Source organism: Tursiops truncatus, chromosome 1, assembly GCF_011762595.2.
Source record: "Tursiops truncatus isolate mTurTru1 chromosome 1, mTurTru1.mat.Y, whole genome shotgun sequence".
NCBI classification, from domain to species: Eukaryota; Metazoa; Chordata; class Mammalia; order Artiodactyla; family Delphinidae; genus Tursiops; species Tursiops truncatus.
In genome coordinates this window covers 107,997,616-108,024,615 of record NC_047034.1, presented here as the reverse complement: position 1 = coordinate 108,024,615, position 27,000 = coordinate 107,997,616, and the positions used below count along the sequence as shown (strand labels likewise).

Genomic DNA, 27,000 nt, shown 5'->3' with positions numbered 1-27,000 from the left:
TCTGAGTTAAGCAGATAAATAAATACTCTCCTTACATTTCCAATAGGTTTATTGTAACATGCGAAAAAATGGTGCTCACTCTGAATGTTATTCTGTTCCTAACTTTGCATCTCTTGCCTGGAATGAAAAGCTCAATGGTAAATTTGATTAACAATGGATATGATGGCACTGTCATTGCAATTAACCCCAGTGTGCCAGAAGATGAAAAACTCATTCAAAACATAAAGGTAAGTGAAAAATTGATTATCCATTTATATTTATTTCATTGAGTATTTTCAACTCATGTTACCTAGGCACATACACACATTCACACAGTTATAACTTTCCAAAATTGCTTAGACAGTATTCGTCATTTACATAACATGTATCTAAACTATCAAGATTAATACCTGCTTAGTTTAAATATTATATAGTATATATTAATAGCATTAGTCATTCTCCAAATGAATTATTAAAAGGCCAAACTACTAATATTTGTTCAACTCATTAAGCTAAAAGAAAGACCTTCAAGCTACTGGAGAATTATTTTCAAATTTTATCTTTATGAAGTTACTTTTATAATGTTTCAATAACTAACCTCCATTTAAGCCCTAGAGGTTCATTATCATACATTTTTTTCAGTTGTTCATATTGTTCAACTCTAAAAATTTTGAAATTCTTAGGTATCTGATCTTAAAGAAAATATTACTTATTTTTGAAGTTGACTTACTTCCTAATTTTATCTGGGTTAGTCATTATAATAAAATATTCTATATATAGCACTCTAATATATACTGTTTTCTTTGATCCTCTCAATATCCCTATGAGGTGGTCAAGAATAGAGATTATTAATTACCCTTGTTGTATAAATTGAGAGAAGTGATTTGTACAGTCATACGATAAGTAGCAAAACTGGAATTTGAAGCCAATGACCTACATATTTTTAGAAAATCACTGCTTGGTAAAACTTTGCCTTTTATGAACACATTCTTTATGAGAAGATAACTCAAAATAAATCTAGCAAAATGTTTTTTTCAATTAACAACAGTATAAAATCTACCAAACTTTAAACTCCCAACCCCATTTTAAGCACCTTTGTTCAATTCAATAAGCAACTTGCCAACAGACTGCCAGTCTTAATCACCTTTATATCTCACCTAGCACCCTCACTCCCTGCTCCAACCCATAATGCTGAATGCAGGTCTGGATAAGTGAAAAATAAAGAATTGATTTCTAAGTATATAAAAATGAGAGTTTACAGGCATCTGTTGCCTTGAATGAAAAGCTCAGTGGTAAATTTGATTTACCAGACTAGAAAAATATAGTAAAATGTAACCTATTTTTCAGTTAGTCTTTGCCAAAATATTTGGGGAGAGGGGCTTAAATTAACTTTTTTTTTTTTAAAGATGATGTTGGGGGTAGGAGTTTATTTATTTATTTATTTATTTTTGCATGTTGCATCTTCATTTCTGTGCGAGGGCTTTCTCTAGTTGTGGCAAGCAGGGGCCACTCTTCATCGCAGTGCACGGGCCTCTCACTGTCACGGCGTCTATTGTTGCGGAGCACAGGCTCCAGACGCGCAGGCTCAGTAGTTGTGGCTCACGGGCCTAGTTGCTCCGTGGCATGTGGGATCCTCCCAGACCAGGGCTCGAACCCGTGGCCCCTGCATTAGCAGGCAGATTCTCAGCCACTGCACCACCAGGGAAGCCCCTAGCTTCTTCTTGTTTGTACATTTTCATTTCATTGTGAAATTGTTACTACAAGGTATTTTTAATTTTTTCAGGAAATGGTAACTGAAGCTTCTACTTACCTGTTTCATGCCACCAAACGAAGAGTTTATTTCAGGAATGTAAGCATTTTAATTCCAATGACCTGGAAGTCAAAATCTGAGTACTTAATGCCAAAACAAGAAGCACATGACCAGGTAGGGTATTTTATCTAGCTCTTAAACTGTTTCTTTCTCCCTGTGATTTAAAAAAATTAATACTCAATTTTTTTTAGTAATTACTGATGACTACTTTAGTATTTAAATTAGTAATATTATGGGTCTTAATTTAGATGAAAAATTCCTTGTTTCTATTGCTCTTGGGATCTGTTTTGGCTTGTCTGTTCTGCTTTTTAGGCAGATGTCATAGTTGCTAATTCTTACCTAAAATATGGAGATGATCCCCATACACTTCAACATGGAAAATGTGGAGAAAAAGGACAATATATACATTTTACTCCAAACTTCTTGTTGACTAATAATTTGCCTATCTATGGGTCCTGAGATAGGGATATCTATTTTATACTTCTATTTTTATTTCCACTGGAAACAAATATAACATTGTGATTAATGGTATTTTAAAAAAATTTTTAAAGGAAAAAATAGTTGTTAATACCTTTGGAAATTTACTAGTTATGTTCAACCTAATTATATTTCTTTTTGTGTGTGTTTAATAATAAAATTAACCATTTATTGATACTAACCCATTTTAACTTCTTTGGCCTTATGAAAGTTGTCAATTTCTAGATTTCCTTGACTCAGGTTGAGGATATGGGGAAGGGAGACTTAAAATATAAGGAAAATAGTTAAATACAGGTTTCCCCCAAAAGAAGCATTTCCAAAAGAAGCTATCCAAAGAATAGCATCCAAAAGAAGCATTTCTATCCAAAAGAAGCATTTCTATGAAACCTTTCATAAGTCAAGATTGTATACAGCAAAGAAGCAATTACCTTGGGACACATCGTGTTAACAGATGAACAAAATATGTCGAGATAAAGCACAGATGCTCACAGACACAGTTCAGATCTATGGGGTTTGAGGGTGAGATGCTGAGTGCGATTCCCAGGGAAGGAGCTTGGTGGTGCCATTTTTCCTGCTCTGGGTGTGTGCTGTTTGTAAAACAGCTGGCTGCGAAACAAATGCTGATTGCTATTTTTACTTTTCGCTTTTTTTTATAAAAGCAAAAGTCCTCTTCGAACTTCTTTCTGTTAGCAAAAACAGGTACTAAGGTCTTTCGTAAAAGTGAAGTGGTGTAATGTGAACTTTCAAAAAGCCGGGATACATGTATTGTAAACATAAATTTATAAGTGGCAATATTCTCTCATATGCAGAGTATTTGTCCATGAGTGGGCCCATCTCCGATGGGGAATATTTGATGAGTATAATGTGGACCAGACAGTCTATATTTCCAGAAGAAACACTATTGAAGCAACAAGGTATCATTCTATTGAACAAATCTGTTTTCAAAACCTTTCACTTATGACTTTTTAATTTTCTGTACTAGGCAAACAAAGGCTACCTCAGTGGTTGAATGCTCAGAGTTAACTGCAATATCCAACCTGCCCCACTATATATCTGTCCAACAATTTCTGGTATTACACCTTGGAATCAAGATCAATCAAAATTTGGGAAAATTTTCAGTATTCATGGGAGTTGTACTAAAAATATGTTATTGTCAGAGGAAAGAGAAAGAAAAACGTTGTACCCTAAAACTTAAGATACCTGAGAGTTAGAGTTCAAGTTCCTACCCAATCTTTTATTCCGTTTGGTTCATAACCTTTTAAGGTGAATCTGTTTCATTGAAATCAATTAAACTGTTAGAGCCTCATATTAAATATATTTATTTTTCATTTAATCTTGAGCTTAAGAAGTACTTTTCATAAGGATAAGTGAGAAAATTGATTTTTTAAGAAGTATAATTCTGGGTAGATTTAGACAGGTCCTATTTATGAATAGATGAGATATTTAAATTAAAAATGTCAAGCAGGTGGAGTAGTTAATGAGTATTAAAGAATAACAGAAATCAGTGTAATAGAAAATAAGTCTTTAGGATAAAAAACATATTAGAGAAAAGAGGTGTGGTACAAAAATGCCTTTGTGTTGTTTGCTTTATCTCTCTTAAGCTGCCTAGAATCTTTCCCACAGAGGAGGCTTTCAACCCAGGACACTCATTACTGTCACCTCCTCCCACGCAACTCCTCCCAGCACTGACTCCCTTATTCAAACAATGCTTGTTCATCCTTCAAGACTCAGTTTAAATGCTTCTTCCCTAAGTGTCTTTCCTCTCCCTCCATTTGGGGTTAGACATCCTTGACACTGTTCCCAAAGCAATGTGCGTGGGCTTCTCTCACACTGGGCAGTAATTGTCTGTGTTTTAAGATCCTTGAGGGCTGATTTTTTTTTTTTTTAATCCCTTAGCCTTGGACATGGTACAAAGTAAAAGCTAAACAAAGAATGTATCAAACAACCAATTTTTAATAAATTAATGAAAAATAAATGAGTTTCCTTATCAGTCATAAAAAGAGATATATTAGTAAAAACAAGTATCTAAAATAACATTTATTGAGCTCCTACTGTGTGCCAGGCACTTTGTTGGAGGCAGTGTAAGTTTAGTTTTCAGGCTTTTACTCTAGAGCTAACCCTCTTGGAAAACATGACTAACCATCTCCTTTAATCCTTGCAATACAAATAAATTTATTTAAATAGATTAATGTTTTGAAGTTTAATATTAACACAGAATGGGAGTAAATCCTGCAGATAAACAAGAACTCTTTTTATCTTTTACCCATACCCCACCCCACCTCATTCTCTGCCAGGGCCTTGACAATTATAAAGACCAAAAGGTTTGAATGCACAAGCATTTCCATGCAGGGTTTATTTTCATTTCTTCTTTCAGTCTAGCTCAGTGATTTTCAAATGTAAATTGTAAAATGCTGTAAACACAAAAACCACACATGGTTTTGTATGTATGGTATACATGCATATATGTATACATCTATATGGCAATATGTATATGTGTGTATATATATATGTATATGTGTACCATACATAAGAAATTTAAGAGGGTTTTAAGCATAATGTTGACTCTCCCCTCCCTGCTGGGAAGCAACTCCTCTGTATCTCTTAACTCAATTTTCACAACATCCTTGTGAATTAGGAATTATCATCTTAAACTCAAGGTCACAAGGATAATAGATATATCAATCATATTAATGAGCAGTAAACATTAAGAAATATGAATTAACATCATTGTTCTTGTTGAAATCATGGTAAATAGGGGGAAGACACTGCCTACTTTTGTCAAAATGGAATGTTGGTACATGGTCTAGAGCAATTATCACTGAGGGAATGATTTTAGGATGTTAGTCTTTATTCATAATTTCTTTGGCCTTCATGTACAAATATAATCTAATTCTTTCATCACAGATGTTCAACTCATATTACTGGTATAAACGTGGTTTTCAAGAAATGCCAGGGAGGCAGCTGCATAACAAGGCCATGCAGACGTGACTCATAGACAAGGCTGTATGAAGCAAAATGTATATTCATCCCAGAAAAATCCCATACTGCAAGGGAGTCCATTATGTTTATGCAAAGTCTCCATTCTGTAAGTACCTTCTTTTCCTAGTCTCACAAAGGAACCCTTTAGGAAAAATTAATTAGGGAAGCTGGATTTTCTACTATGAAATTATATATACCAATAGAAATAAGGGAAATTACTAAGACAGTTAATTAATAGCCATTTTATCCAGTCCTGTGTGTCCAGTCTTGTCAGGGTGTATCTGGAAATTATTCCACCCTTTCTTACTAGCCTGCTTTCTTTTTTCTTCAGAGGTAGAACTGTACCCTTCTCATTGGCATCACAGAATTTCTTATTACATCCCTTCCCTCATTTGACTTCTGTAGACTTGTGTCTAGAACTACAACCTTACTTTTAATTCTTTCTTCTAAGTGTTATTCATATTACTATTCCAAAGTAATTCATTCTGGGAAAATGAATTTGGGAAATTCAGCTTGGGAAAGTACTGACAGTCTCTACTTTCCATTATCTTCACACTAAAGCACACTAAGTTTTGCAAAGTGATATTGTGAAAACATAAACGGCTCTGTCTCTACAGAACAACAAAAGAGGAGAGGTTCACAATCACCAATCTGACCAATTAAAAAATAACAACACAATAATTCAAGTTCCAAAGCTAATGTTTGACCTGAAATATTTGGTTGAATGTATAAACCTCAGTAGATAAGAACAGGTGACTTGGAGTCAGACAGATCTGATGTCAAAACCCAGTCTGTAATTTTCGAGCTGTGTCACTCTGAGCAAACTGCTAAATCTGAGATTTAATTCTCTAGTCTTTTAAACAGGAATTATAAAACTCACTTTACAGTGTTATTGCTGTTAGTTTTATAAGAGCTAATATAAATAAAGTACGATTACAGTGCTTAGCACAAGGTAAGTATAACATAAACTTAAAATTTTTTTAATTTATAAAATATTTGGATAATAGGGAATTGTCTCTTTCCCTGGATAAATCCAGCCTTAATTAATGCAAACATATTATAGCTACCTAATGAAAGTTTTGAAACATGTAAAAAAGACTTTAAAATATGAAACATATGAAAGTTATCAAAAACAACAAATCAAAATAAAGTATACTATCTCTAGATAGTAAACTAACATTTGAAAGAAGCAAATTTTCATATACCAAATTACTAGCAACATAGACTTCTATGGGTAGAGGTTTGGAAAGGCCTATTATTTCCAATAAGATTTAAAATTGTTTTGGAGTCTAGGGCATTAATGATGAAGGACCTGAGTAAAAATATAGACTCGATATTTTTTTCTAAAACTCCTAAATGAATCCAGTGAGATATTTAAGTAGAAATTGTTTTCCAGCCTAATAAAACTCCCTCCTGGGAATATCTGAAACATGAATCTAGAAGTTTCACTTTAACCTGCTGAATCTGGATCCACAAAGGCAGCCAAAGTTCAGCATCCAAATAGATATCAGATCATGTGACGCAAGAGGATAATTGGAATATATACTGTCTGTACCAAACTATAAATTCCAAAAGCATTTGACTATGAGGAGATAACTCATGCTGCCTACCTGAAAAATAAATGAAAATGAAAGAAAATCATGTAACTGAAATATGGAGGGCAACTAATTATATAAGATATGGCTCAGAGATAAATACTGTACTTTAACCATATATCTTCTGCATAATAACACAACCTTCTAATTATCGTAACATAGACTAAATATATTGCATAGCATCTGTACCCAGGGCATAAGCTCAGACTCAAGAGAAATATGATCTGAAATAATGAATATTCAAGTCCATGATTTTCTTTCTTTAAAATTCATTATTCCCACTTCATGTCCATGTTAGGAACTGAAAAAATATAGAAATAATTAAAAATAACTGTTCTTGAAGAACTCAATTTAGTGAGAGAAGTAGAGATAAAAGAAAAATAAATATGAATACAAAGTAGGAAGAAGTAGAAACTAAGTGCCATGAGAGTACAGCAAATGTCTCCAATTGAAAGTCAGAAAATTGTGTCTAATGAGATGAGTTTTGAGCTGGGATTTGGAAATAAAATTAGTATGAACTTGCTGAAGCAGGAAGGGGAAGGGTATTCTAGGCAAAGAAACAGGTTTACAGAAACAAAGATGGAGAAATACAGGGATGAGAGGGAAGGGATAATGGGATAATATGTATACATATAGCTGATTCACTTTGTTATACAGCAGAAACTAACACAACATTGTAAAGCAATTATACTCCACTAAAAATGTAAAAAGAAAGAAAGAAAGAAAAAAGATTTTAAAAAATAAGAAAAATACAGGATGCCACACATGACTGTACAAGTTGAGCACTGCCCAAATTACTTGCATCATGGTCACTAAAGATTTTCATATTCATTAGAACAATTTTCAGGTAGACAGCAATAAAAGAACTTGAGAAAAGGGCACCTTTTTCTAATTTGCACAAATTTCCTTTTCCATTTGTATTAGCGAGAGCCTTGTGAAAGTTTCTGGCATACTCTAAGGACAGGAGAAAGTTCAATGTTCTATAAGCAAAGCATACATGGTGAGGAAGAAGCAAGAAATGAAATTGAAACACAAAATTGGAACCTACAAAACTAAGGTGTTTGTATTTTATTTTATCAACTTCAGTCTAGTGATGTAACCAGCTTATCCTTTCAGGATGATAATTCTACTGACTGTGAAAAACAAAAGGAAGTGAGATAGTGGAGGCAGGGAGACCAGTTGGAGGGCCATGGCAATAGGCAGATAAGAGACCTGAAGGCCCTGAATAAAGGCAGTGACAGTAGCAAGAGGAGCCACATTTGGTAGGCATTTCATATCATCAAGTTGATTATAAATCACTGCTTTGACTGAAAACTATATTTTTCTCCCATCCAATATAACCCCTTCTGAAAAATGTAGATCAGAAACTTAACAGAAAGAAAACAAACTCTTAAAACTTGAATAAAAGGTATTCAGGTTTAATAATTTAGTTCTAAATCTGAGCTTACAGCAGGAGATTTATATGAGGAGGGCATTTAAAACAACAAAATGATATTTATAAAGCTGAGGCTTTACTGCAAGACGAATTCTTTCCTGAATGCTACTAGTTTATGCTAGTGTTTTTCCAAGTTACTAGGTTTCAAAACTTGGAGGATTTTCATAGATTCTATAGTAATGAAGTATCATTTGGCAGAATTACTGGATACAACTCACCATTTGCAACTCAAAGAGAAGCAATCACATTTCCTCATTTTCTTCCCACATTTTCATTACTTTTTCGGGAGTATTATTTTATTTGTCTAAGTTCACCAGAGCCAATTACATTTGAGATTGTTAGAATATCTGTTCTCAAGTTTTTCAATAAACTATAAAGAGATAGAAAATGCTTAGGCAATTAAAGAAGGCCATTTTCTTTACTCCACTTTTAGGGGGAAGCTAGAAATTACTGCAAATCCTGTCCCTTTTTCCATTAAATTTATTTCAAGGCTTGAGTTCCCCAAGAGTCTAGAAGGGAAAGTAAGAAGTTAGCTTAAGCAGTTGCATCAGCCGCCATCATCCCCCAGTGCTATGATCTACCTATACCTAAAAGAATTACCAAATAAATTTCCAGTGCATATTGATGGTTTTAATTTGCTTTTTCTCCATTCAAGTATGCAAAATGGATGTGAGAATGTTAGATTATGAAATAATTTTTAACTGTCAGGAGATAAAATCTGTGGAGGATGTACAAGGCAGCCAACTGTATATTTGGAAAGGAAGGTAATGCCTCATCAGTTACCGTACTACTGTCTTTCAACTGATTTTTCCCAGGTGACTGAATTTTGTACAGAAAAAAGACACGATACAGAAGCTCCAAACCTACAAAACAAAATGTGCAATGGCAGAACCACGTGGGATGTAATCATGGACTCTGATGACTTTCAGAATATATCTCCTATGAGAGAAATGAATCCACCGACTCATCCTACATTTTCGTTACTCAAGTCCAAACAGCGGGTAGTCTGTTCGTTACTTGATAAATCTGGAAGCATGAATTCAGTAACACGTTTATTTGTTAGCTCTCCTAAATTAGGTATTTAAGCTAATAGAAATATAATTTAATCTTAGGTTTAGTTCTACTAAGCTAACTAAAAAATATTTTTATTATTCTAATAAATTTTAGTACAGTGATTTTACATGGACAAGCACTAGAAGATAATATACTAAAATAAAAATAATTATTATATTAAGGTTATTGGATTACGGATGATGTTTATTCTTTAACTTTTAGTTCTAACAAGCTAGAAATAACATAACTGAACAAAAAGAAAAGACGAAAATCATCCATAATTCTACGGAGCATATGTCATTCCTATCTTTTTTCTGTTCATGTATTTTGTTTTTCCTCCTCAGAAATGTGATTATATCTTATATAATGTTTTATAATATGATTTTTTTTACTTACTATAACTTAAACACTCCCCAAGGAAAAAAAACGATTCCATGACACAAGTTTTAATGGTCATATGGTATGCACATATTATAATTTAGTCAAATAACCCCCATTATTGGACATTTTGGTGACTTTCAACTTGTTATCAAAAATTATGTTGCAACAAACATTTTTGTGTGCATTTTAAAATTATTTTCTTACTGTTAAAGAAGAAGGTATAAAATTTTAAGGCTTTTCCAAGTATAATATGACTGATTTTTAAAGTTTTTCTTTAATATTATTTCTTTTTAATATAATGAAGAAGTTAAACTCTAAAATACAGTAATCAATTATTATTATGATCTCTGGCCCATGAACTTTGTCTTTCACCAATCTGTCAAGATTGGAGGAAACTCAGGAATTGTTCAGACATCTTTTTCTTACAGGAAGACTGTCTCTTTCGAATGGATCAAGCAGCAGAACTACACTTGATTCAAATTATCAAAAAGGGATCCTTGGTTGGGATGGTTACATTTGACAGTGTTGCTGAAATCCGAAATCATCTAACAAAAATAACTGATGATGGGCTTCCCTGGTGGCGCAGTGGTTGAGAGTCCGCCTGCCGATGCAGGCGCACGGGTTCGTGTCCCGGTGTGGGAAGATCCCACATGCCGCGGAGCAGCTGGGCCCGTGAGCCATGGCCGCTGAGCCTGTGCGTCCGGAGCCTGTGCTCCGCAACGGGAGAGGCCACAACAGTGAGAGGCCCGCATAACAAAAACAAAAACAAAAACAAAAAAACCAAAAAAACTGATGATGATGTTTACCGAAATCTGCCTCAAGCTGATGGTGGAACTTCAGTTTGCAGGGGACTCAAAGCAGGATTCCAGGTAAGATAAGAATGCTTTTCTAAATATCACTTGCCATTTATCATTGCTTTTAATTTTGTCCAGCTCTCTTGGAACAAGGGTCATGAGCTTAGAGGTCCCTCACTTAAATAATTTTTAAAGACCTTCTGTTGTCTATTGTTCATAGCTGGATCCTCTCAGAGTGGTTATTTCACCCACATGCTCCTGAGGAACTGAGTTGCGCTGAGGAGTGGTTAAAGGGAAGAAAAATCCTGTGTGCACATAATCATCATTACTTAGTTAGGAGCTCCTCATTTCTTTATCACTCCCATAGTCTGAATTTCTATGAGGAGAAAATAATGCTGTTAAGGGGACTGTGGAAGAGGGAGATTACTAATATTTTTATATTACGGATAAAGAAAACCCCAGTTCATCAAGTTAAATTGACATTTAAAAATCACAAAGATAGAGGTAGTTCCTCAAGTATAGTACCAAACTCAAGGCAGATGCATAGAAGTTTAATGAAATAAAAATTGTGAACTATATTAAAACACCTTCAGTATTCATCTGAATTTCTTCCAACCTAAGACAGCCTCTATTTAAGCCTATTTATATTCTTTTTCAGTGAAAGGAAAACCGTTTCCTTTCACTGATCCTCTCATTGCCTCAGCTACAAAGTGGAGACTGTTAGTCTTATTTTGGCCACTAGTTAATATCGTCTCTTAGCTTTCCTCATGATATCTGTTTCCTGTAAATCATATTGCTTTAAGAAAACACACAAGTTCTAGATTCAGACAAACCTGGAATTCTGGTTCTATTATGCCCTAGCTAAATGACTGTGGGTGAGTTACTCAACTAAGAAAGTCTCAGTTTCCTCAATTAATGAAATGTGGAAAATAACAGAACCTATCTCATTTAATAGGAACTATGTCAGACAAATAAGGGCTCCCCTAATATTCATAGCAGCATCATTTACAATAGCCATGATACGGAAGCAATCCAAGTGTTCATCAAGAGATGAATGAATAAAGAAGATGTAGGGTGTATGTATATATATATATAATACATATATACAATGCAATATTACTCAGCCATAAGAAAGAATGGAATTCTTCCATTTGCAACAATGTGGATGGACGTAGAGGGCATGATGCTTAGGAAAATAAGTCAGACAGAGAAAGACAAAAACTCTGTTATCAATTATATGTAGAATCTAGAAAATAACACAAACAGATGTATAGAACAAAACAGAAACAGACTCACAGATATAGAGAACAATCTAGTGGTTACCAGTGGGGAGAGGAAAGGGAAAGGTGCAAGATTAGGGTATGGTATTAAGAGATAAAACTACTACATATAAAATAAGTAAGCAACAAGGATATATTGTATAGCACTGGGAAATATAGCCATTATTTTGTAATAACTTTAAATAGAGTATAATTCATAAAAAGAGTGAATTACTATGTTGTACACCTGAAACCTTGTAAACTTTGTAAATTCATAAAAAGAGTAAATTACTATGTTGTACACCTGAAACTTTGTAAACTTTTAACATTGTAAATCAACTATAATTCAATAAAAAAGATAAACAAGTGCTCAAGAAAGGATTGCTATTATAAAAATCATAATTCTCATATATGTCTATTCACTTCTAAAATATGACAGTACTATATCTTGGGAATATGTTATAATGTTTGTGCATGTTGGTTCATACATGTTTTTCTTAATATGTTTTGATATATATCTATGACATTTTGACCACAGAGTCTATTACTGAAGAGATTATATCAAATTACATTCAGACATATAAAAAACCTCTGTTACTCATGTAAAGAAACCATATCAACATATAAGCTTTTACTTACAGAATCATAATAATATCTGAAATTTATTGAGCATATACTGCATCAGTGCCTACGTTAAATGCTTTACATTCATGATCTTACTTTATCATTACCATTAATGTTTTAGTCAGGCACTATTTTTATGCCCATTTTGCACATAAAGAAACTGAGGTTCAGAGTAATTAAATATCTTTCTCAAGATCATAGAGTCAGTAATTGGTAAATCTGTTCTTTCTTACTCCAAAGTTCAAAAAGGTAATCATTACAGTGAGCTATTTATAGAACCCTATTATAAATATATATTCATATATATGAATGATAGAGAAACTAAACACTAGCTATTCTATTTAGCAAATGGCGGAGCTAGAATTTACTCTCAATTTGTTTGAGTAAATTGTCTTAGCCACTACTTTTGGTAAAAATCAGGAAAATACCCCCCAAATTATAATACTTGATAAATTCAGGAACTTCTTTCTTCATGACAGGTCAATGTTTTTTCCAGGAAATCCTGAGATTCTTCAATTAGCAACTAAAATGCGTTAAAAGGCACGTCACATCATTTAACTTTGAACACCTGCCTTCAGTCACGGCCTTACAAATGTTATCTAGTGTGCAAACTTCCAAACTGCCTGGGTCATTTGCCTCTACCCCAAGTATCTCCTGGGATAATAAAAATAGCTAACATTCATTGAGTACTTACTATGGGTTAGACATTGTTCTCAGTGTTTTATTCTTTCTCTCTTGGGTAGCTTAAGTATATGTGAAAGCACTGTTAACATTCTGCCTTTGGAAACCTACAAGACCATTCTACATTACACTCATTTCCAAACCAACAAAACCTGGAATGACAATACAAAGTTTCCTTTTGCCTATTCTGATGCATAGGCCTAAAAACTTCTCCAAGACTAAAGAACAGATTTATTCTTAGCTTAATTTATTTAGATATTATATTCTATAATTAATAATCTGGTTTTTTACTATCAGGCAGTTATCCACAGTAACCAAAGCACTTCTGGTTCTGAAATCATATTACTAACTGATAGGGAAGATAATGAAATAAACTTATGCTCTGAGGAGGTAAAACAAAGTGATGCGATCATCCACACCATTGCTCTGGGACCTTCTGCTGCCAAAGAACTGGAGACACTGTCAGATATGACAGGTAAACCTTTGGAATAGAGTTTGAATAGAAAACACTTTTTCAGTTTCTCTCATTCCAGGGGCTCTTTCCCCTTAAACTACAAACTGCTCAAAATTTTCCTATTCTAAAAAATTAATCTTTGTCCTTTCCTTGTCCTTGTCCTTCAAATTAATATATTTCCTCTCCCCACCCCCACTTCTCTCCATTTCTACCTATATTAACTTTTTCTAATATTAGTCAACATTTTCTGTCTTCATTCATTTCTCACCACTTTCTACCAATACCACCAAAATGAAACTTCTTTCTCCATGGTTACTAATGACATTCAACTGAAGTTCCAAAATTCTGGCTCAGCATCTGTCCTGCTCAATCTTAAAGTAGAGATTCAGATAGCCCTATTTCACTGAGGAAGAAATGTAAACCTAGAGAATAGAAATCATTTGCCCAAGGCTAGAGTTAGAGACCTGATTACTGAGTCTTGCTCTCTGAAATCCATTCTTTTCCAGCTCCTGACACCTAAGTTATCTCCCTCTTCATTAACTCCTGTATCACTTATTTTCTGCACTTAATCAATTTTTACTTTATTCTAAACTGTCACTCTCTAATTGTTTTGGTATATCTTAGATAAAATTAGAAAATAAGCAGCTAGTTTAAAAATTGTCTTTAATTTTCATAATGTTATTTGGTGATTAGATCAGCTTTACTAATGTGGAAAGCACTTAAATCTAATGACTGATATAAAAATAATATTTGGCTAGTTTTTTTCTTTGTTCTAACATATTTTGAGCAAGGTTTAGTTATTGTAGGATTACATCTAGGATACTGATATATTAAAAGTTCCTAAGGTCTGGGAAATTCATCTTCTGTAAGTTTAAAAAAGAAAAATTTTAATGTATTTTATAGTATATTGATAAGAGTATAATAGCAAACATGATTTTCCCATTTAAAATTAGTATTATATGGAATATTACTCAGCCATAAAAAAGAACAAAATAATGCCATTTGCAGCAACAAGGATGGACCTAGAGGTTGTCATACTGAGTGAAGCAAGTCAGACACAGAAAGACAAATATCATATGATATTGCTTATAAGTGGAATCTAAAAAAATGGTACAAATAAACTTATTTACAAAACAGAAAGAGTCACAGATGTAGAAAACAAACTTATGGTTACCAGGGGCAAAAGCAGTGGGAGGGATAAATTGGGAGACTGGGATTCACATATACACACTACTATATATAAAATAGATAACTAATAAGGACCTACTGTATAGCACAGGGGACTCTACTCAACAGGGAAGAGAATCTAAAAAAGATTGGACATATGTATATGTATAACTGATTCACTTTGCTGTATACCTGAAACTAACACAACATTGTGAATCAACTATAGTCCAATAAAAATTTAAAAAATAAAATTAGTATTATAAAGGTAAATAAAATTCCATTTTAGGAGGACATCATTTTTATGCCAATAAAGACATAAATGGCCTTACTAATGCTTTCAGTAGAATTTCATCTAGAAGTGGCAGCATCACTCAGCAGGCTATTCAGGTCAGTATCTTTAAAAAAATTCTTTGCTTTTTTACACTTGTAATAACTTTTTGTTATCCTAAATAGTAACTTCTTTCTCTAATAAATAACTATTCTGCCTGAAAACATTTCAGGTGTAACATCCTTATTGAATTTGCTTTTTGTGATACTTATAGTCACTTTTTCTTTTGATTTTTCTATTTTTTATCAGTATAAATGCTTTTTATTTGCAAAATTCTTCAAAATAATTCTTAGTTATTTTAATTGAAATCTTAAAAGTATATTTAGAATTACTCTGAACTGACTAAACTTTGAAATGTTACTAACTGTAATAACAAATCAGTTTCACATGTTTGTTGTTTTTATTTATGTAACAGTTGGAAAGCAAAGCCTTGACAATTACAGGAAGGAAATGGATAAATGGTACAGTGCCTATGGACAGTACAATTGGAAATGCCACCTTCTTTGTTGTCACATGGACAATACAAAAGCCAGAAATTCTTCTCCAAGGTCCACAAGGAAAGAAATATAAAACCTCAGATTTCAAAGAAGATAAGCTAAATATTTGATCTGCTTGTCTTTGAATACCAGGTATTGCAGAAGTAAGAATATTTTTTAAATTTTCTCCATGCTTTATCAACCAATTTTGAGGAAAAAATGAAGATAACATCATATACAGGAGTAGGAAGATATTACAAAAGCTCTCAAATAGGTATTTTTAAAATTTTCAGACAGGTACTTGGACTTACAGCCTTCTAAATAATCATGCCAGCCCTCAAATGCAAACGGTGACAGTGACTACTCGAGCAAGAAGTCCTACTATACTCCCAGTAATTGAAACAGGTCACAAGTCAAACTACAGCCCATTACCCTAACCCACTGATTGTTTATGCACAAGTCAGTCAAGGGTTTTTGCCTGTACTGGGAATCAATGTAACAGCCATTATAGAAACTGAAGATGGACATCAAGTAACATTAGAGCTATGGGACAATGGTGCAGGTAATAAGAATCTGCGTCAACTTCCACTGAACTTAAAATCCTACTATAATCACATGACTTAGAAGTCAATATTTCCTATATATGCTAATGAAACATATTTTAAGTGAATTTAATTTTAATGTTTTTAAAACTTTTTAACTTTTCAATTAGTTATCTTGTCTAGGCATAAACATGAGCACATTTATCTTCTTTAAATTTTATGAACAATTTTGCCTTTCCCATGTAACAAGAGTACAGTTTTTCTCTATTTTCATTAGTGTCGGTGTTTTGCATATGCTTTCTGTGGTTTAGTTATATTTTCCTTATTTTGTTAGGAGTCTCTTATGAAATAATAATAGCTAATATTAATTGAATGCTTACCATGAATTAGACTTTTCCAAAGTCAAAGTTTGGCAAGTGGCCAAGCCAGGCTTTGAACCCAAGTAGTTTGATTCTAGGGCTCATGTGCTTAAAAAATTGTGCTATACTATTGCCCAAAATAGCTTCCATCACTAGTGCTCATGAAGTTGATATTGTCATTTTTACTTTGTTGTTATGTCTAATATTACATTTCAATATCAAGGTACTGATACTGTCAAGAATGATGGCATCTACTCAAGATATTTTACAGATTATCATGGAAGCGGTAGATACAGTTTAAAAGGACATGCCCAGGAAAGAAACAACATGGCTAGGCTAAGTTTAAGACAACAACAGAACAAAGCTCTGTACATACCAGGCTATGTTGAAAATGGTAAGTGGCATTAAAATAGAAATGTGTCATTTATTTAGGTAAATTATATGTGGCAAGCATTTAAATTATAATGTACTATGGAAAACCTAGTTATATAATCACCTTTATGTTTCAAAACCATATTTATGTTAACAGACCTAGCATAGGACTATGCTTCCAATATGTTTTGTTTACATCTCCTTCGGTTCATTTACATTGAAAAAAGAAATTACTCAGCACGTCCTAGGTGGCAAGCATTTTGCTAGATGCTGGAACTACAGAGATAAATAAGTTGCCATCCTTGTCCTTGAAGAATTTACAGTCAAGAAGTAAAGATGGATAGGTTAAAAGATAGTACTAACATTGCACGTCTCCTCATCAATTTTATTTATTTTTTAAAAATATTTATTTGGCTGCATTGGATTGTAGTTGCAGGATCTTCATTTGCAGCATGTGGGATCTTTTGTTGTGGCACGGGGGCTCTTCGTTGCGGCGCAGGCTCTTCGTTTTGGGGCACGAGCTCCTCTCTAGTTAGACCCTGTGGGCTCAGTAGCAGCAGTGAGCGGGCTCTCTAGTTGTGGCACACGGGCTCTTGAGTGCGTAGACTTAGTCGCCCCACAGCATGTGGAATATTAGTTCCCAAACCAGGGATCGCACCCATGTCCCCTACTTTGGAGGCGGATTCTTACCCACTGGACCACCAGGGAAGTCCCTCCTCATCAATCTTTAAATGACACCAATAAAACAAGCTTTTTTTTCACTAAAAGCTGTTACTTTTTCAATGGCTGCTATCAATCAATATTAACCCTCTACAGCTGCAAATGAGATTATGAAATAAAGAATAGGTATCACAATATGAAAAGTTACAAAATTGCTGTTTTGGTAGGTAAAATTATACAGAACTGGCCCAGATCTGGAGTCAAAGGTGACGTGGCAAAAGCTGAAATGGACTTTAACAGACTAACCTCTAGAGTGTCGTTTACTGTATCAGGAGCTCCTCCTCCTGGTAATCACCCTCACATGTTCCCACCCGCTAAAATTACAGACCTTGAGGCTAAGTTTAAAGAAGATCATATTCAACTTTCATGGACAGCCCCTAGCAATGTCCTAGATAAAGGAAACAGTAAGTTTCATATTACATTTAAAAATATCATATACTAAAAGAAATCCCACTGGTTTTCATTTGCTAAAAATTTTCTAATGTCTTATTTATATATAATATGTATAGATTGTCTACTATGGGCCACCTATTTTCATATGTGAAAACTTAAGCTGCAAGAAATAATGAACTGGACCAAAGTACTTCACATTAAATAAATTATAAGTCTAACTCACTCTCGTCAGATTCTGTTGTGCCAAACTGCCTCTCACAGTATGAACCATCTTAGAAATTACTTGGAGAAGACTGACTTAAGAGCTTTCTGTTGCATCCCTTTCTCCCTAACAGGGAAAACTTTTTCTAAGTATTTCTGTACTTGCACAATTTCATTCATTGATTGACCTTTTGTTGAATTTTCAAATACTATTAGGTTCTTTTTTTTTTTTTTTTTTTTTAAGATTTGTGCACTCAGAGGGAAAACAGCAGAAGCAAGAAAAACCACAATACTGCCACCTGTGGAACAAAAACCACATTCATAGAAAGTCAGACAAGATGAAAAGGCAGAGGGCTATGTACCAGATGAAGGAACAAGATAAAACCCCAGAAAAATAACCAAATGAAGAGGACATAGGCAACCTTCCAGAAAAAGAATTCAGAATAATGATAGTGAAGATGATCCAGGACCTCGGAAAAGAATGGAGGCAAAGATCGAGAAGATGCAAGAAATGTTTAACAAAGACCTAGAAGAATTAAACAAACAAACAGAGATGAACAATACAATAACTGAAATGAAAACTACACTAGAAAGAACCAATAGCAGAATAACTGAGGCAGAAGAACAGATAAGTGACCTGGAAGACAAATGGTGGAATTCACTGCTGTGGAACACAATAAAGAAAAACGAATGAAAAGAAATGAAGACAGCCTAAGAGACCTCTAGGACAATATGAAACGCAACAACATTCCCATTATAGGGGTCCCAGAAGGAGAAGAGACAGAGAAAGGACCCGGAAAATATTTGAAGAGATTATAGTCGAAAACTTCCCTAACATGGGAAACGAAATAGACACCCAAGTCCAGGAAGCGCAGAGAGTCCCAGGCAGGATAAACCCAAGGAGAAACACACTGAGACACATAGTACTCAAATTGGCAAAACTTAAAGACAAAGAAAAATTATTGAAAGCAGCAAGGGAAAAATGACAAATAACATACAAGGGAACTCCCATAAGGTCAATGGCTGATTTCTCAGCAGAAACTCTACAATCCAGAAGGGAGTGGCATGATATACTTAAAGTGATGAAAGGGAAAAACCTACAACCAAGACTACTCTACCCGGCAAGGATCTCATTCAGATTCGATGGAGAAATAAAAAGCTTTACAAACAAGCAAAAGCTAAGAGAATTCAGCACCACCAAACCAGCTCTAGAACAAATGCAAAAGGAACTTCTCTACATGGGAAACACAAGAGAAGAAAAGGACCTACAAAAACAAACCCAAAACAATAAAGAAAATGGTAATAGGAACATACATATCGATAATTACCTTAAACGTGAATGGATTAAATGCTCCACTCAAAGGACACAGGCTTGCCGAATGGATACAAAAACAAGACCCATATATATGCTGTCTACAAGAGACCCCACTTTAGACCTAGGGACACATACAGACTGAAAGTGAGGGGATGGAAAAAGATATTCCATGTAAGGGAAATCAAAAGAAAGCTGGACTAGCAATACTCACATCAGATAAAATAGACTTTAAGATAAAGAATGTTACAAGAGACAAGGAAGGACACTACATAAGATCAAGGTATCAATACAATAAGAAGATATAACAATTATAAATATATATGCACCCAACATAGAAGCACCTCAATACATAAGGCAACTGCTAACAGGTCTAAAAGAGAAAATCGACAGTAACACAAAAATAGTGGGGGACTTTAACACCTCACTTACACCAATGGACAGATCATCCAAAGTGAAAATAAATATAAAAAGTTTTGTATAAAAAATAAATAAAATTAAATTTAAAATTTTTAAAAATTATATAACTTGCACTTAGTTGAGTGCACAAATCTTTTTTTTTATATATAGCAGGCTCTTATTAGTCATCAATTTTATACACATCAGGGTATACATGTCAATCCCAATCACCCAATTCATCACACCACCACCACCACCACCCCGCTGCTTTCCCCCCCTTGGTGTCCATACGTTTGTGCTCTACATCTGTGTCTGTATTTCTGCCCTGCAAACTGGTTCATCTGTACCATTTTTCTAGATTCCACATATATGCGTTAATATACGATATTTGTTTTTCTCTTTCTGACTTACTTCACTCTGTATGACAGTCTCTAGATCCATCCACATCTCTACAAATGACCCAATTGTGTTCCCTTTTATGGCTGAGTAACATTCCATTGTATATATGTACCACATCCTCTTTATCCATTCGTCTGTCGATGGGCATTTAGGTTGCTTCCATGACCAGGCTATTGTAAATAGTGCTGCAATGAACATTGGGATGCATGTGTCTTTTTGAATTATAGTTTTCTCTGGGTTTACGCCCAGTAGTGAGATTGCTGGGTCATATGGTAATTCTATTTTTAGTTTTTTAAGGAACCTCCATACTGTGCTCCATAGTGGCTGTATCAATTTACATTCCCACCAACAGTGCAAGAGGGGAGGGCTCCCTTTTCTCCACACCCTCTCCAGCATTTGTTGTTTGTAGATTTTCTGATGATGCCCATTCTAACTGGTGTGAGGTGATACCTCATTGTAGTTTTGATTTGCATTTCTCTAATAATTAGTGATGTTGAGCAGCTTTTCATGTGCTTGTTGGCCATCTGTATGTCTTCTTTGGAGAAATGTCTATTTAGGTCTTCTGCCCATTTTTGGATTGGGTTGTTTGTTTTTTTAATATTGAGCTGCATGAGCTGTTTATATATTTTGGAGATTAATCCTTTGTCCGTGGATTCGTTTGCAAATATTTTCTCCTATTCTGAGGGCTGTCTTTTCGTCTTGATTGTAGTTTGCTTTGCAAAAGCTTTTAAGTTTCATTAGGTCCCATTTGTTTCTTTTTGTTTTTATTTCCATTACTCTAGGACGTGGATCAAAAAAGATCTTGCTGTGATTTATGTCAAAGAGTGTTCTTCCTATGTTTTCCTCTAAGGCTATTAGGTTCTTAAGAAACAATGCTTACCCTCAACAGTTAGTTGAGTGCAGAAGATACTTCCTGCAAATAAACAGATAATTTTACAGAATATGATGAGATATGCCATTGGATGGCCACTTCTGCTTGAGGGTTAAGATCACAAGGTATATCTTAAAAGGCTTTTCAGGGAAGACTATCCCTGACCTAAGGCTTGAAGAATGAGAGAAGTTAGCCAAGTTAAATGAAGATTTCCCAGAGAGAGAGAGGATCTCATGCAGAGATTTGGCTGTGGAGTTTGAATTAGAGTTCAAGGCCAAAATATCTCATTCATTCCAAGTTCCTTAGAATAAATTGCCATCATTCCAGTAAGCTTAAATCACTTTCAGCTTTGCTTTAAATTTAACTAAATTAAATTAGTATTTATTGAATGCGTACCATATTCCAGTATTGTGCTAGACTAGTAGATTCTTTTGGGTTTTTTTTTAAATTCATTTTTGGCTACATTGGGTCTTCGTTGCTGCATGCGAGTTTCTCTAGTTGCGGCGAGTGGGGGCTACTCGTCATTGTGGTGAGCGGGCTTCTCATTGCAGTGGCTTCTCTTGTTGTGGAGCACAGGCTCTAGGCACGCGGGCTTCAGTTGTTGCAGCACGTGGGTTCAGTAGTTGTGGCTCGGGGCTCTAGAGAGCAGGCTTAGTTGTGGCTCACAGGCTTAGTTGCTCCACGGCATGTGGGATTTTCCTGGACCCGGGCTTGAACCCATGTCCCCTGCATTGGCAGGTGGATTCTTAACTACTGTACCACCAGGGACACCCTAAACTAGTAGATTCTTATGGGGTAAAGCCAATCTTGCTATTTTCCCTTTAAGGTGGTAAAATGAAAGCAATATGCATATCAATAGACACATATCTCAGAGGTTGTCAGTGCTGAAAAGCCACTTTCAATGCTATTTCTCCTGGGTTATAATAAACCCCTTACTATATGCTCTGAAAAGAAATGATGCTTTTAATCTTTCATTTCCCATGTAGCTATACTTCTTTTTATCATTATTACACAATGAAAAAAAATCATTCTAAAGCCAAAGGAAACATAAAATACCCATGAAGTGCTCTTTGTACTTCAATATTGAGATTCTTATCATGACAGCTCTGAAATACATTATGACCCTTAAAAATACGGTGAAATTAAAAAGAAACTTCCACTGAAAAAGCCATAAATGAAATTATCTGACTAAATGTTTAATTCTGAATTGAATTCAGTTAAGATCAAGCCTTCAGTTCATGATTGGCTTCATAATAAATGTCCCTTATGCTGATTATAGGAACTAAAAGAAGGAAGAAAGTATTTCATACATACATTGGGAGAGAAAAAAAAAAACAAAAAAAACTTCACTGTGTTTAACCTCAAATGCCTCAAATAGGTGGGATCTGATCGTCCTCTTTCCTTGTGACAAATAGGAAGATACTGTAGTTGCTATCAAATTTTACCCTTAGGCATTGCAAAAGGAGGTAGTAGAAGTATCTCAAAAAATAAATATCTATATATTTTTGAATAAAAACCTTAAATTTTCTGGGACCCAATTTCCATACCTGTCAAATATGCAAATCAGACTAGATGACCTAAAATTACTAAAACAAGTAGATGTAATTCTAATATTTTATGATCCTCTAATTTTGTCATTTTGGGCATCAAGTGAATATCTCTATTGTTGTTCAACAAGTAATATTTTTATTAAGGTATAATTGACCTACAACACTATGTTAGTTCCAGGTGCATAACATAGTGATTTGATATATCTATACAATACAAAATGATCACCACTTTAAGTCTAGTTACCATCTGTCACCATACTAAATTACTATAGTATTACTGACTATATTCCCCATGCTGTACATTTCATCCCCATGACTAATCTATTTTTTTAAAGTTTGTACCTCTTAATCTCCCTCACCTATTTAACTCATTCCCCCCACTCCCCTCCCCTTTGGCAAATACTTATTTGTTCTCCATATCTATGAGTCTATTTCTGTTTTGTTATGTTTGTTTTTTAGATTCCACATATAAGTGAAATCATGTGGTATTTGTCCTTTTCTGTCTGACATAATTCACTTAGCATAATACCCTCTAGGTCCATCCATGTTGTCACAAAAGGCAAGACTTCATTATTTTTTATGGCAGAGTAATATTCCATTGTGTATATATACCACATCTTCTTTAACCATTCATCTATCAATGGACACTTAGGTTGTTCCATATCTTGGCTATTGAAAATAATGCTTCAATGAACACAGAAGTGCATATATCATTTTGAATTAGAGTTTTTGTTTTCTTCAGAAAAATACCCAGAAGTAGAATTGCTGGATTGTATGGTAGTTCTATTTTTAATTCTTTTAGTAACCTCCACACCATTTTCCATAGTGGCTGCACCAACCAACATTCCCACCAACAGTGCAAGAGGATTCCCTTTTCTCCACATTCTCACCAACACTTGTTATTTGTTGTCTTTTTGATAAAATACATTCTGACAGGTGCAAGGTAGTTTTGATTTGCATTTCCCTGATGATTGGTGATGTTGAGCATCTTTTCATGTGTCTGTTGGGGCCTAGAAGTAATTAAGGAGGTCAAATACATGCCCAACACAGTATCAGATACTCTAGTTCATACAAAAAGAGTACTCTAGTTCATACAAAAACATACTTTTGCTCTCAAAAATAATATGTTCAAATTGAAAAGATAAACTGAACCTCTATAAAACTGGAAAACTCCTTTCCATGCAATAAGAGTTCATGGAAGAGAGTCATAAGGGGATGAAATACATGACCAGGACTTCATGAAGAAACTGGACCTCCTGTTGGACCTTCAAGAATGAGTACAATTTGCATAGATAGGGAGAGGGAGGCACATTCCAGGGAGTCATGACAGGGAAAAAAGGAACTAAATAATATGATCAAAGTCAAGAAAGCAAAATTTCACAATGAAATATTTGAATTAAAGTAAGTGATGGATGGATAGATAGATAGATCGACGTAAATGGAATGCAGAGAGGATGTAAAGAGTAGGGGAATAGATCAGATCAATAAGGTCTATTTATTGAAAGACTAGAATTTTAAGGCACAGGGCCTGAATTTAAAAAAAAAAAAAACACTAAATTGAAGTTATTCACCACATGCTTAAAACATCTTCAACACTTCATGAAAAAAATAAAGTCTTCACTTCAAAAAAGACATCTGATGTTTTATTGTTCATGGCATTTCATAATGTGAGAATATATTTCTATATCGATGGCCCTTGTAGATTTCTAAAACCATTTTGAAATGAAACATTTGTCAGCATCTTTCTTTCCTTTCTTGATAAAGTAACAGTAAAAACAGCTAATATTTCAAACATTTATTAACTCCCATTGTGCTAAATACTTTTCATGCATTATCACATATAATGCTCATCACTAGCATTCCGTAAATATTTGTTGAATGAACTGAATGACCGATTCTCTATTTTACAGATAAGAAGACTAAAGGTAAGAAGGGGTAAATAAATTTTTCTTTGTTACAGCCAGAAAATAGTAGAACTAAGGTGCTAATCAAAGTCTGCCTAGCTCCTAAACATGTTTATTTGGTACACATTCCAGCCTCTCTGCCTCCCTTTGCTCTTTATCCTTATCCCTGGCTCCCACTCTACTTATCTGCTCTCTTCCTCACCCGTCCCATTACTCTCTCTCAGCTTAATGAGAAATAATACAGGCATAGAGTACTGAGTATCTTTACTATACTCAAACATTACTGTGTTCCTTGTTCTAAATTAAAAGTGGACTCAGTTCTTCATATTTCTATTTCTAAAAAGAAATCTAGATTCCATTTTTAGTACTATACAATTTTGAATTAATTCTTTGTGATTAGATAACTAGATAAAAAACTGTTCCCATATTTTTTCTTAAAATAAAGAATATGGAATAACCAGACAAAAAACCCAGTGTGCATTTCTGATAGGCCCCTAAATGCAAGGCAATGTGGTAGCAATAAGGCATCCTAGTGATTCTAACGTACATGAAATATCTGTTTGTTTTCCAGCCAATAGGTACATTATAAGAATAAGTAAGAGTTTCCTGGATCTCCGAGAAGATTTTGACAATGCTGCTTTAGTGAATACTTCAAGTCTAATACCTAAGGAGGCCAGCTCAATAGAAAATTTTGAATTTAAGTCAGAACCTTTTAAAATAGAAAATGTTAACCTATATTGCAGTCCAAGTCATCAATGAAGCCAATAACACCTCAGAGGTTTCTAATGTTGCACAAATAGCCAAGCTTATTCCTCTGTCAGAAGACAGTGTCCCTGCTCTGGGTACCAAAATTTCTGCAATCAGCTTGGCAATTTTTGTATTAGTTTGTACATTATTTTGTATTATGATTTTATCTGTATTTTAAACTAGGAATTGTATCAGAACTGAAATTCAATGTTATACATATTTGGTAAACGTTTATTTAGAATTTAATTTGCTATACTCATTGTCTTTTATAAAGCTGTTTGAAATATACAAGTGAATGTACAAAAGTAGTAAATTTCCTAAGTACTTGAGTTTAATAGTTCTAATTAGTCTCAATGTAAGCAAAATGAATATACCATTTCCTATCTTTTAAAAATTCCATTTATTAACTCAATATAAAATAAAATACAGATTTTATTTGCTGGCTTTTTTTTTTTTTGGCTGCACCTTGCGGCTTGTGGGATCTTATTTCCCCAAACAGGGATTGAACCCTGGCCACGCCAGAGAGCTGAATCCTAACCACTAAGCCACTAGGGAACTCCCTACCTGCCGGCTTTTTAAGAAACATTTTCAAAGTGTGCTAAAAATTCATTTGGTATTGTATATTAACAAAATCAAAATTCATCCAAGCCATTTGAAAAATATTTATGAATCCACAATAGAAAAAATTTTATGGTAGAATTATTTAGGTTTCATTTTTATTATGAATGAATAATTCATGTTAAAATAAACTATAATCAAAAAGAGTATAATTTTTCAATGAAATATGGTCCAAAGCAGTAAGGAGGTCAAATTTGTTTTTTATCATTGATTAAATGTGGTCTATCACATGGGGAGGAGGAAGGGTAAGCTGGGACGAAGTGAGAGGGTAACATTGACATGACAAGTGTAAAATAGATAGCTAATGGGAAGCAGCTGCATAGCACAGGGAAATCAGCTCGTTGCTTTGCGACCTAGAGGGGTGGGATAAAGAGGGTGGGAGGGAGATGCAAGAGGGAGGGGATATTGGGATATACGTATGCATATAGGTGATTCACTTTGTTATGCAGCAGAAACTAACACAACATTGTAAAGCTATTATACTCCAATAAAGATGTTAAAAAAAAAACAAAGTGGTCTATCAAAGCTTTGACCCTAGGCATGAAATGACCATTAGACAACAAGAATAATTTTTTTTGTATGAATTGTGGAACATCACTAAAGTCCCATTTATATTCTGAGACCATTATTATTAGGTCCTAAGAATATCACCAAGATGCTCCATCAAGGCAGGGATCTTTTTTTGACTGCTGTATCCTCAGCATCTAGAATAGTACTTGACACATACTAGATATTCAATAAATATTCATGAAAACAAACTAATGAAAATTTTCATACCATCAAAGAAATTCAAATTTGACCAATTACATCAAAAAATATCCACAAGATATCATGTGCACATGGTATTGTAAGGATCTGATATAATGAAAACTAACCACTTAATAATAGTGATCTGAAACAACACATAGCATTTCAGGAAATTAACTGTATCATTTCAACAGAATTTATAAACTACCTAAGAAAATGTAAATTAAGCTATGAATATAGCAATAGTGTGATTTTTTCTGAGGGAGAAAGAGACAGAGAGAGTAACAGTTATATTAGAGGAAAATCCTTTGTTTACAGGCAGGAATATTTCAAAAACTCTTTGAATGTCTGAAAGGAGGTTATATGATACATCT

General features: G+C 34.2%; 1 protein-coding gene and 1 long non-coding RNA gene across 3 annotated transcripts in view; one reads left to right on the top strand and one right to left on the bottom strand.

Annotated features, from left to right (window-relative positions):
* The window catches only part of LOC109547361 (uncharacterized), a 205,706-nt gene that overhangs the window by 132,234 nt on the left and 46,472 nt on the right, over positions 1–27,000 (bottom strand). The window lies entirely within an intron of this gene.
* LOC101334217 (calcium-activated chloride channel regulator 1-like) lies at positions 69–25,439 on the top strand. The gene is given in 17 exon segments (XM_019919634.3): positions 69–227; positions 1,763–1,903; positions 2,102–2,249; positions 3,072–3,180; positions 5,171–5,351; positions 9,091–9,318; positions 10,138–10,282; positions 10,502–10,578; positions 13,365–13,542; positions 14,975–15,075; positions 15,432–15,656; positions 15,786–15,901; positions 15,903–16,054; positions 16,617–16,787; positions 17,653–17,889; positions 25,086–25,245; positions 25,247–25,439. Coding segments are annotated over 17 exon segments (2,721 nt in total).